General features: G+C 42.8%; 3 protein-coding genes across 6 annotated transcripts in view; 2 read left to right on the top strand and 1 right to left on the bottom strand.

Moving 5' to 3' along the window:
• The window catches only part of golph3l (golgi phosphoprotein 3-like), a 14693-nt gene extending 12259 nt beyond the window's left edge, over positions 1 to 2434 (bottom strand). The window contains exons 1-2 of one of the 3 annotated variants that reach the window (XM_067424853.1): positions 2208 to 2434; positions 670 to 861 (exon numbers count right to left, since the gene is read on the bottom strand). In XM_067424853.1, the coding sequence (XP_067280954.1) occupies positions 670 to 843 (174 nt within the window). In that variant the 5' untranslated portion in view covers positions 844 to 861; positions 2208 to 2434. The remainder of the gene's footprint in view (positions 1 to 669; positions 862 to 2207) is intronic. The other 2 variants (XM_067424855.1, XM_067424854.1) reach the window with 2 other exon arrangements.
• A 675-nt stretch (positions 2435 to 3109) lies between these two features.
• On the top strand, positions 3110 to 4968 carry ensaa (endosulfine alpha a). 2 transcript variants are annotated; one of them, XM_067424865.1, is made up of 4 exons: positions 3110 to 3299; positions 3935 to 4048; positions 4286 to 4462; positions 4511 to 4968. In XM_067424865.1, exons 1-3 carry the CDS (start codon positions 3246 to 3248, stop codon positions 4448 to 4450), a joined length of 333 nt encoding a protein of 110 aa, XP_067280966.1. In that variant the 5' UTR covers positions 3110 to 3245; the 3' UTR covers positions 4451 to 4462; positions 4511 to 4968. The 2 variants fall into 2 exon arrangements, with proteins under 2 accessions (XP_067280966.1, XP_067280965.1); XM_067424864.1 differs by having other exon boundaries at positions 4286 to 4968.
• Positions 4969 to 6194: 1226 nt separating this feature from the next.
• Positions 6195 to 10191, top strand: mcl1a (MCL1 apoptosis regulator, BCL2 family member a). The gene is made up of 3 exons (XM_067424859.1): positions 6195 to 6716; positions 8497 to 8747; positions 9871 to 10191. Exons 1-3 carry the CDS (start codon positions 6323 to 6325, stop codon positions 9985 to 9987), a joined length of 762 nt encoding a protein of 253 aa, XP_067280960.1. The 5' UTR covers positions 6195 to 6322; the 3' UTR covers positions 9988 to 10191.
• Positions 10192 to 10964: the final 773 nt, after the last annotated feature.

The raw sequence follows: 10964 nt of genomic DNA, 5'->3' as shown, positions 1-10964 counted from the left end.
TATCCATCCATCCATCTATCTATCTAAGTCTACCCCTTTACACACTCCATCCTTTACACCTACAGTTAAAAGCAGAATATAATACACACACCCACCCACCCATCCATCAATCACTTCACACACTCCTTCTTTTCCTTTGCCAGGCTATGAGCTGGTGTTATGCTCAGTTTGAGTCTTTGAGTGGAAATCTCCTCTGGCGTAGTTTTATTGTTCTCTCGTCAGGCAGAAACAGATGAACCGGTTTAGCCTGATCAACACATCAAGGATTATACACCCTCAATACAGTTTCTACAGAACACGTGTGTGTGTGTGTGTGTGTGTGTGAGTCTGAGTGTGTGTGTGTGTGTGTGTGTGTGTGTGTGTGTGTGTGTGTGTGTGTGTGTGTGTGTGTGTGTGTGTGTGTGAGAGAGAGTCTGAGTGTGTGTGTGTGTGTCTGAGAGTGTGTGTGTCTGTGTCTGTGTGAGTACTTGTTATATTATATTACATTGACCAAATGTCCCCACAATGTAAATGGATTTCTAAACATACTAAATGATGATTTTTGGAAAATGTAAAAATGCAGAATGTTTCCTGTGAAGGGTAGGTTTAGGGGCAGTGTGTGTGTGTGTGTTGGTGAGTGTGTGTCTGTGAGTGAGTGAGTGTGTGTGTGTGTGTGTGTGTGTGTGTGACCTCTTTATCTTTGAGCCCCAGCAGCAGGATCTCCTCCATCAGTGTGAGTCTCAGTGATTTGGAGTCTGAGTCCTGCTCTTCATCCGAGGCTTCTCTCTTCTTCTCCTCCTCCTCTTTCAGCTCTCCATCCGCTGGAGCATCCGGACGCCGGTTACGCTTCGTCAACGTGGTCATCCCTTCTGCTAACAGAACCTCCACACACACACACACAGAGAGAGAGAGAGAGAGAGAGAGAGAGAGAGAGAGAGAGAGAGAGAGAGAGAGAGAGAGAGAGAGAGAGAGAGAGAGAGAGAGAGAGAGAGAGAGAGAGAGAAGAGAGAGAGAAAGAGAGAGAGATCACTCATTAACATACTTATTAATTATGTGTTCTGTAATTATGTATACACAGAGCTGGACAAAATACAAATTCATTACTGGAGTAACAGCACTACTGGGCAAACATTACTCCGTTACAAGTGAAAGTTGTAAAAACTGATTTTTACTGCAGTAAAAGTACAGAAGTATTTGTTTTCAAAAGTACTTAAGTATCAAAAGTAAATGTCCTTCTTTATGTCGCCGCATTATTGTATTATAGTTGTATAAATGCACATTATGCCATCATGGTTTAAGCCAGTCAGTGACGCTCCATCTGACACACTAGCAGACGACTAACTTAAACTCATTTAAATACTTGTAGAAAAGTTACAAAGCTGCTGTCACTTTAAGGCCGAATGCACGGATCCAATACACTGATACACATCTGATATTCTCACACTGTTCACCTTCACTGAAGACAGAATCAACTTTGTTTATGTGAATCCTCCACTAAATGAGCATTTGGACATCCGTCTTCTTCCATTTTGCTCTAAACTATAAATCAGTGTTTAATAAATGCTGTGAAATCATTGAACTTCACGAGACTCTACAAGAGTGATTCCTGAAAGGCTTTCTGCAAAAACCCAAACACCTTTTAAAGAAGAAAAAAATCATCACTGACTTTCAAAGCTGCGACAGAAACGACTTTCCACTTCGAGGACCTTGATAGAAATGTAGTGGAGTAAAGAGGACGATATTTGTCTTTCAGATGGAGTGAAGTTAAAGTCAGAAGATTACAGAAAAAATAATACTCCAGTAAAGCACAGAGACTCAAACAGTGAACTTAAGTACAGGACTCGAGTAAATGAGCTGAGGGACTGTCCAGCTCTGCTTATAAACCAGTCATAATCTCACGGGTATGTGTGTGGCAATAGCCAACAATACACTATATGGGTAAAAATATATCATGAATGTATTATTAGTAGTATTATGCATAACTAAGGACTTCATTTAGACAACTTTAAAGAATATTTTCTCAATATTTCGATTTTTTTGCACCCTCGGGTTCCAGATGTTCAATATTGTCCTATCCTAACAAACCATACATTGAAGGAGAGAATACCTAGTTATAAAGTAACATCTTAATTTCACAATACTGACCCTTATGATTGGTTTTGAGGTTCAGGGTCACAGTATCAGCGACTCTAACATATAAAAACACACACATATTTCAAAAAACTCACCACATCTGCCGGTTTATGTCATCAAAAACACAATGTCAGTCCAAAGTGAGATTTTAGCCTCGAGTGTGTGTGTTTTCACTTCCCTATGCGGCGCTTCACTTTTGGACACGCCCCTCTGAGCGCTTAGCCAATCAGGAGACGCTCCAGCGCCTCTGCTCCAATCAGAGCTCTCGACGCACCTGCCAGTGCACACCTGTCGTGTCGCCCGGATTCAGGATCAACATACCGGAGGCGTTTATTGGTAACACTAGTCTAAAATGTAACCTAACAAGTTTATTTACCTGTACGTGAAGCCATAGGCTGTTTGGCTAGCGATTCTTTATTAACTGTTGCCATTTGCTATACCACAAACCTTGCACTAGAATCATATTTATTCACATGTATGTACAGCCATTGATATTTACACTTATGGTTACATTAATATCGCATTTAAATGTTTATTTTGGGTTTTATTCCAAAACACAAAGCACACATTAATGATTTTTGCTCAAACAGCGCCATCACGCGGCGCATTCGAATTCACAGAATATTCTGTATGTATGTATATATATATATATATATAAAATATGTTTTATTTATAATGCACTTTTCATTCCGAAGAATCTCAAAGTGCAACAATGGAAAAGGGAAAAATAACAAAACATAAATAAAAAGTAAAAGAACAATACATCAAGAATAATATCAACCAACTCATAACAGTTAAAAGCTTTTCTGAACAGAAACAGAGCTGATGGTGGATTATATAATTTTATACTTTATACATCTCACAGTAAATTAATAGTGGGTAGAAAAAGGATACAGATAAGTAAATAAAAAATAATTATTTGCGATGCGCTCACGTAATCATCATGCTGCGCTCTCATTGGCCACTTTCCCTCTGATCCCGCCCATGCTGATTACGTCACTGAGTGTCATCCACCGCCATTTTGTGTGTTAAGGAAAATGTTGTGATAATCGCGCCCTCTGCGCTTTGACTAACATCTCGCCGTGATTGAAGGAGGAACGGCTTTATTTCCAGAGTTTCTGCCACGGGAAATCATGTCAGAGAGCCCGCAAACGGACACTCTGGAGCTGGAGTCCGAGGAGAAGCAGGTAACGTTAACGCCACTGCGGTCAATGAGCGAAACCACATGAACACAAGAACCGAAGCAAACACAAAACTCAAGTCGTTTTAAAACATATCCGAGACTTTAGCTTGTGTTTACTATTATTAAAACGGGAATAAATCATGATTTAACGGGTCCCTGTGGGGGTCACGCCCACGCGGTGAGGATATCCTCCCCCTGATTGGTCGACCCGTCCGTCAGTCACATGGAGAGGACACTCCTATTGGCCGGTGTTTGTTGTCATGACCTAAACTCTCTTTGTTTGTATCGAGATCATTTTTTGTCTTTAATATTTTATCTCAGACCGAACAAATGCTCCAGCACTTTAATAATAATATCTTATGATGTTACTGTAACGTACAACTGTACTTTTAGCACTTTGAGATTTGTTTCAAATGTAAGGTGCAATACAAATAAAATGTATTATTATTATTACAACTAATCAACTACTGTAGTGTATATACGTTCACACACGCTCACACACACACTCACACACATGCACTCGTGCACAGCCTATGGCTCACACACACTCTTATACTTGCTCACTCACTCATTCAAACACACACACACACACACAATGACAGTCTGTAAAATAATGAATATAATGTTGTGTATGTGCAGGATTCCCCGGAGAAGGTCCTGTCGGAGGAGGCCAAACTGAAGGCCAAGTACCCAAACCTGGGCCAGAAGGCAGCCGGCTCTGCCTTCCTGATGAAGAGGCTGCAGGCTAAAGGGGTGAGCGGGACACGTTTCCCATGATGCACCTGGGCTCGACCCGCAGGGATTGATTATTCACACGCGTCTATTTTTTATATTTTTTTACTTAATAACTTACTTAATAACTTGAATAAAAAAAACTTGAAACCATAAAAAATATTTAGTTAATTGAAACAAAATAAACAGATTAGGTCTGGTCTGATTAACGTGTGTGTGTGTGTGTGTGTGTGTGTGTGTATGTGTGTGTGTCTCCAGCCGAAGTACTTTGACTCTGGCGATTATAACATGGCGAAGGCGAAGATGAAGAGCAAACACGTGCTGGCGTCTGAAGAGAAGATGGGCACCGGAGACCATATTCCCACACCACAGGACCTGCCCCAGAGGAAGCCCAGCGTGCATGCCAGCCAACTGGCCAGATAACACACACACACAGAGGAAGCCCAGCGCGCTCGCCAGCCAACTGGCCAGATAACACACACACACACACAGAGGAAGCCCAGCGCGCTTGCCAGCCAACTGGCCAGATAACACACACACACACACACGTTAATCAGACCAGACCTAACTGTATGTGCTCGCCAGCCAACTGGCCAGATAACTCACACACACATTCACACATACACACGTTAATCAGACCAGACCATACTGTGTGTGTACTTCTGTTGGAGAGGAGACACACACACATGAGAACACTCGCAAACCTGCCGGTCGGGTCAGACCAAACCAGTCCAGTCCAGTCCAGACCAGTCCAGCGTTGGAGGATTGAGTCTCTTCTGATCATGACTCCAGTAACTCTGTAAATCATCTCTTCTTTATGTGAATATACAGTAAAGTGTGATGTATTCCTGTGATCAACGCTGAGTTCATCATCATTACTCCAGTCTTCAGTGTCACATGACCCTTAGACCAAACAAATAAAACTCACTTTAATAACGTCATATCCTGAGAGTCACTGGATTATACTGTGAGTCATTTACTCATGATGAAGGGTTTATGTCATATTGCCCTGTTGGAGTCTTGGATCTCACACACACGCAAGTGAACACACTCTGACACGCACACATTCCAACATACACACACACCCACACACACTCCGACATGCATACACTCCGACACACACACACACATACTCTCTGACCCTCAAACACACACACACACACACTCCAGCTGTTATTGCTGCCAAAACAGAACAAGTGAGGCGTCTCAGATCCTCGACTGTCTGATGTTGATAATATCTCTCTCCCTCTGTCTCTCTCACTCACTCACTCACTCACACACACACACACACTCTCTCTCTCACTCACTCACACACTCCTTCTCTCTCTTCTGTGCTGCTCCGTCCTCCAGCGCTCTGCATTGCTGAGACCATGTTCAGCCTTTGATGGAAACGGTATTCTGGTGTCTGTGGCTCTTCCAGCAGGATAATGCTCCTGACACAAAGCACAAATGCTTCAGGAATGGTTTGAGGAGCACAACAACCAGTTTGAGGCGTCGACTCGGCCTCCAGATTCCCCAGATCTCAATCCAATCGAGCATCTGTCGGATGAGCCGAACAAACAAGTCCGATCCATGGCAACTTACAGGACTTAAAGGATCTGCTGCTAACATCTTAGTGCCATATACGACAGCACACCTTCAGGGGTCTAGAGGAGGCCATGTCAACCAACACAATAGGTCATAATGTTATGTCATATATAAGTATAGAAGGCAAATGTCCACTAGAGGTCACTATAGTGACAGCAATGTGTGGCTTTTTTATGGAAAATACAGAAAGCAATCATTATGTAATAAATAATTTAGGAACTACAAATGCAAAGTGTGTGTGTGTGTGTGTGTGTGTGTAACGCTGGCTGACCATGAGTCAGAGGGTAAAGGGTCATAGGGTGTGTTACTAGTATCAGGTTTAGCTTTACGTACCGATTGCTCTCTCTCTCTCACACACACACACACACACACGCATTATGTTGTATGTCACTAATGAAATTATATAATAATTTAACAGAACATTCCTCGCATACCAGTTCTCAGCAAAAGCGAAAAGAACATAAGAATTTCCGAGGAAGTGCTAGAAAGGAAAACCATATATGGCGCTTTGGGGGCGGGATTATGGAAAACACGCAAAATGACACGTCATGGCGCAGAAATAAAAGCGTTTGCGTCTCGACGACTTCCGCTTCACTCACACAAGAGTGTCGACCATCACTTCGCCGTCTGAGCTTTATCCCTAACAAATCTAAGCTTTAATCTTATTAAGTTTTATTTAGCACTTTATTTTTGTCTGTAAGCGGGAATATGGCTCTGAATTTTGGTTTGAGGCGAACGGCGGTTAGTCTTTTAGCGCAGGGCGCGCACACGATGCCCTCGCTGAAGCCGTGCACGGAGGGCGAGCTAGACGGGTGCGCGGATGAGATCGATCTCGCGCCGAAGCCGTTAAGGCCCGGGACGAACGGGATGAAGGGACTACCGTTACACGAGTGCTACGAGGACAAAGGCTCTCTCCCGTCCACACCGGACCCGCGGGAGATCGGTCCTGACGAACTGGAAAGCGATACTCGACAGCTTTTGCTGGTTTTCTACCAAACACACACAGGAATGTGCCCGCCGGAGAAGAGCCACAACCGCGCGCTCCCGACAATGAGGCGCGTCGTCGCGGATATTCTCGAAAAGCACCAGCTCGTCTACAAAGGTAAGACTGCGCATGCGCATAACGACGGGTTTACTTTTAGACCAACAATGCATTTTTTTCTTACGAGAATAAAACATTTTTATATAATGTATCACACAAATGTCTGAGTAAACAGGTCCTAGTTAAAACACTAACAATAATTATGTAATTATTTGGTGTGGTTACTTCTTTGTTTATTTATAATACGTCTGATGATGTTATAGCCTATCATGTAAAATGGTATCTAGCTTTATTGGTGCTATTATTTGAATGTGAGTAAATATATGTCGCTGTTTTTCCCCTCAGTGGGGTTTTATTTATCTCGTCAAACCGCAAGTTCGTCAGTGCGATTCTCGGAACTGCCCGAGTTCCGCTTATCAGCGCTTAGTGTGTGTGTGTGTGTGTGTGTGTGTGTGTGTGTGTGTGTGTGGAGGGTGCCATAAACATGAAAACACAGCGGTTTAGAAAGCGAAACATTTAAAAAAAAATGCAAAGGGAAACGAGAAACCTCGCTGTAGAAATGTGCAGTGGTCAGAGTGTGCTGTCAATCAAAAAGGGGCGGGGCAAGTTGCGCCAGATATCATATCTGTATAATCACTTATCTATTACTGAAACTGGTTAGGAATGTTTGGGTAAATAGATTACATTCCATTTCAGATTCCTTTCGATTTGAATGCGATTGTGAAAGAGAAGTCTAATTGCACTGTGACTGTACATTACTTTGCACACGAGCTGCATGAGTTAGGTGTTGCTAAAAGTGTTGTGCCGCCTCTTCACACACACGAGCTCCCCATTGTTATCCCGTGGGGTTTAATCTGGAGTCGGCCCACCCTCTCTAACAGCTCCAGCTCTTCTGGGAAGGCTTTCCTCAAGGTTTAGGAGTGTGTTTATGGGGATTTTTGCCCATTCTTCTAGAAGCTCATTTGTTAGGTCAGGCTCTCAGTCTCCGCTCTAATTCATCCCAAAGCTGTTCCATCGGGTTGAGCGCAGTCATGCTGGGACAGCAAGGGGCCGTCCACAAACTGTTCCCACAAAGTCAGGAGCATGAAATTTTCCAAAATGTCTTGGTGAAGCACTAAGAGTTACTTTCACTGGAACTAAGGGGCCAACCCACCCCATAATCCCCCCTCCACCAAACTTTACACTTGGCTCAATGCAGTCAGGCGAGTCCCGTTCTCCTGGCGACCGCCAAACCCAGACTCCTCCATGGGATTGTCAGACTGAAGCGTGATTGGTCGCTCAGAGAACACGTCTCACTGCTCTAGAGTCCAGTGGCGGCTGCTTTACTCCACTGCATCCCACGCTTTGCATTGCTCTTGGCGATGTAAGGCTTGGATGAGCTGCTCGGCCATGGAAACCCATTCCATGAAGCTCTCTCCGCTGTTCTTGAGCTCATCTGAAGGCCACAGGAGTCTGGAGGTCTGGAGCTGTTGACTCTGCAGAAAGTTGGAGACTTCTGCGCACTGTGACCCTCAGCATGCGCTGACCCCGCTCTGGGATTTAACACTTCGTGGCTGAGTTGCTGTTGTTCCCAATGGCTTCCACTTTGTTCTAATCCCACTAACAGTTGAGCGTGGAATATTTAGTAGTGAGGAAATGTCAGGAATGGCCTTATTGCACAGGTGTCAGCCTATCACGGCCCCACGCTTGAGTTCACTGAGCTCCTGAGAGCGACCCATTCTTTCACTAATGTGTGTAGAAACATAAAATGTAATCGATTATCTAGAACATACATTTCTCGATTATAATTGGATTGTGTATATTGATATTTAACGTTGTTCTCTGTGTTTGTTCTCTTCAGGGATGTTGCAGCGTCTGCAGCTGGACTCTGAGCCGAAGTCGATGGACTTCATCAGCCAAATCGCCAAGACCATGTTTAAAGATGGCAAAACAAACTGGGGTCGGATCACGAGTTTGGTGGCGTTTGGAGCGGTGGTTTGTACGCGGCTGGTGGAGGCGCGGCGGGAGGAGTGTGTGGAGGCCGTGGCGAACCAGATCTCCAACTATCTTATCTCAGAGCAGCACCATTGGCTCCTCTGCAACAATGGCTGGGTGAGTCGAGCTCATAGACCGTTACTGTATCATTCTTCAAACGTTAAGAGAACGTTACATTGTATCATTCTTCAAACATTAAGAGAACGTTACATTGTGTCATTCTTCAAACGTTAAGAGAACGTTACACTGTGTCATTCTTCAAACGTTAAGAGAACGTTACATTGTATCATTCTTCAAACGTTAAGGGAACGTTACATTGTATCATTCTTCAAACGTTAAGAGAACGTTACATTGTATCATTCTTCAAACGTTAAGGGAACGTTACATTGTGTCATTCTTCAAACGTTAAGAGAACGTTACATTGTATCATTCTTCAAACGTTAAGAGAACGTTACATTGTGTCATTCTTCAAACGTTAAGGGAACGTTACATTGTATCATTCTTCAAACGTTAAGGGAACGTTACATTGTATCATTCTTCAAACGTTAAGGGAACGTTACATTGTATCATTCTTCAAACGTTAAGGGAACGTTACATTGTATCATTCTTCAAACGTTAAGAGAACGTTACATTGTATCATTCTTCAAACGTTAAGGGAACGTTACATTGTATCATTCTTCAAACGTTAAGAGAACGTTACATTGTGTCATTCTTCAAACGTTAAGGGAACGTTACATTGTATCATTCTTCAAACGTTAAGAGAACGTTACATTATATCATTCTTCAAACGTTAAGAGAACGTTACATTGTATCATTCTTCAAACGTTAAGGGAACGTTACATTGTATCATTCGTCAAACGTTAAGAGAACGTTACATTGTATCATTCTTCAAACGTTAAGAGAACGTTACATTGTGTCATTCTTCAAACGTTAAGGGAACGTTACATTGTATCATTCTTCAAACGTTAAGAGAACGTTACATTGTATCATTCTTCAAACGTTAAGAGAACGTTACATTGTGTCATTCTTCAAACGTTAAGAGAACGTTACATTGTATCATTCTTCAAACGTTAAGAGAACGTTACATTGTATCATTCTTCAAACGTACAGTGTAAACGGAGCCTAAATGGGGATGGCTCGTGTTTCCGCCGCTGCATAATTCAGTGAGGTGTGTGTAGCAGAACTTAAGCCAGTGTTTCCACTCATGTGTTTCTCTCTCTCTCTCTGTGTGTGTGTGTAGGACGGCTTTGTGGAGTTTTTCCGCGAGCAGGACGTGGAGTCTATGGTTCGTAACACACTGATGGCTGTTGTGGGCTGTGCGGGGATCGGCGCCGGACTCGCCTTCCTAATGCGATGAGGCCGGATGGGTCGCTCCGGTGGAAGTCGACCCGTTCCGGTGTGTGTGTAAGGCTGATCCGCACGCGTGTGTGTGTGTTTGGACTAAAACTCCGACTGGACTTGGCTCTGAGCCCGTCCGCGATTGGGCTCTCCGTGACCCGGAAAAGAAAGATTATAGCTTATACATATTATATTTTTTCTAATAAAACAAATATTGCTAACATTTGCTGTGGGTGTCATGTGATTTCTCCTTATGTTTGGCTTTGTACATGTGTAAATAAACCGAGGGCTTTGTGGATGTTTGCTTCCAGAGCCTCGGTGTGCAGGGGCCCGGTCTTAATACATGATGAGATGATTTGACAGATTCCCAATTATTTATATTCACGATTTTATAATATTTGTACACACTTTACATTATTTAAATGTTGTAATTTCATTTTTAATTTGAAGCAGATTTGTTATGTGACGGTATTAATTAAAGTTTCTTAACGCTCAAGATCAAACGATCTGCATCTCTTGCTCTGCATCCCATAATATCCGTCCTCACTCACATTAATGCACGACGGAGATGAACTGCACAATGTGTGTAAACCTCCAATACATCTATAGAGTAATTATTACATCACAATTCACAAATAAATCTCAATCCAGTGACTGTCTATAGTATTATACACACATTTAACACAACATTAAAATATTATTTTCAAATAAACTTATTTATTACTATTTTAAATGGTTATTGCCCCGTGTTCAGTGATGAACTCTTGTAATACAGTAGCAGTGGCTGGGGCAGATTTTAAGCATCAGCTCAAGATGTGATCTAATCCGGTTTATATGAAATAAGCCTGAGCAGGTTTAAGATAACGGACCTGTTGCTATGACAACAAGTCCAGGATGATCTTTGAAGAACCAAACAATCCGAGATCGAGACAAATCGTCAACAGTTAAATCCAGCTAAACGAGTTAGCGGCGTACGAAGAACAGGCCCCTGGTCAT

This window comes from Pseudorasbora parva, chromosome 19 (genome assembly GCF_024679245.1).
Source record: "Pseudorasbora parva isolate DD20220531a chromosome 19, ASM2467924v1, whole genome shotgun sequence".
In the NCBI taxonomy this organism is placed as follows: Eukaryota; Metazoa; Chordata; class Actinopteri; order Cypriniformes; family Gobionidae; genus Pseudorasbora; species Pseudorasbora parva.
The sequence above is the reverse complement of the archived record's forward strand: the minus strand, read 5'-3'. Positions and strand labels throughout refer to the sequence as shown.

Bases quoted from the DNA above. Each gene is read 5' to 3' on its own strand.
- ensaa (XM_067424865.1), top strand. From the start codon at position 3,246: ATGTCAGAGAGCCCGCAAACGGACACTCTGGAGCTGGAGTCCGAGGAG. The intron at 3,300-3,934 runs GTAACGTTAACG...GTGTATGTGCAG, and splicing joins TGGAGTCCGAGGAGAAGCAG to GATTCCCCGGAGAAGGTCCT. The intron at 4,049-4,285 runs GTGAGCGGGACA...GTGTGTCTCCAG, and splicing joins AGAGGCTGCAGGCTAAAGGG to CCGAAGTACTTTGACTCTGG.
- mcl1a (XM_067424859.1), top strand. From the start codon at position 6,323: ATGGCTCTGAATTTTGGTTTGAGGCGAACGGCGGTTAGTCTTTTAGCG. The intron at 6,717-8,496 runs GTAAGACTGCGC...TGTTCTCTTCAG, and splicing joins GCACCAGCTCGTCTACAAAG to GGATGTTGCAGCGTCTGCAG. The intron at 8,748-9,870 runs GTGAGTCGAGCT...GTGTGTGTGTAG, and splicing joins TCCTCTGCAACAATGGCTGG to GACGGCTTTGTGGAGTTTTT.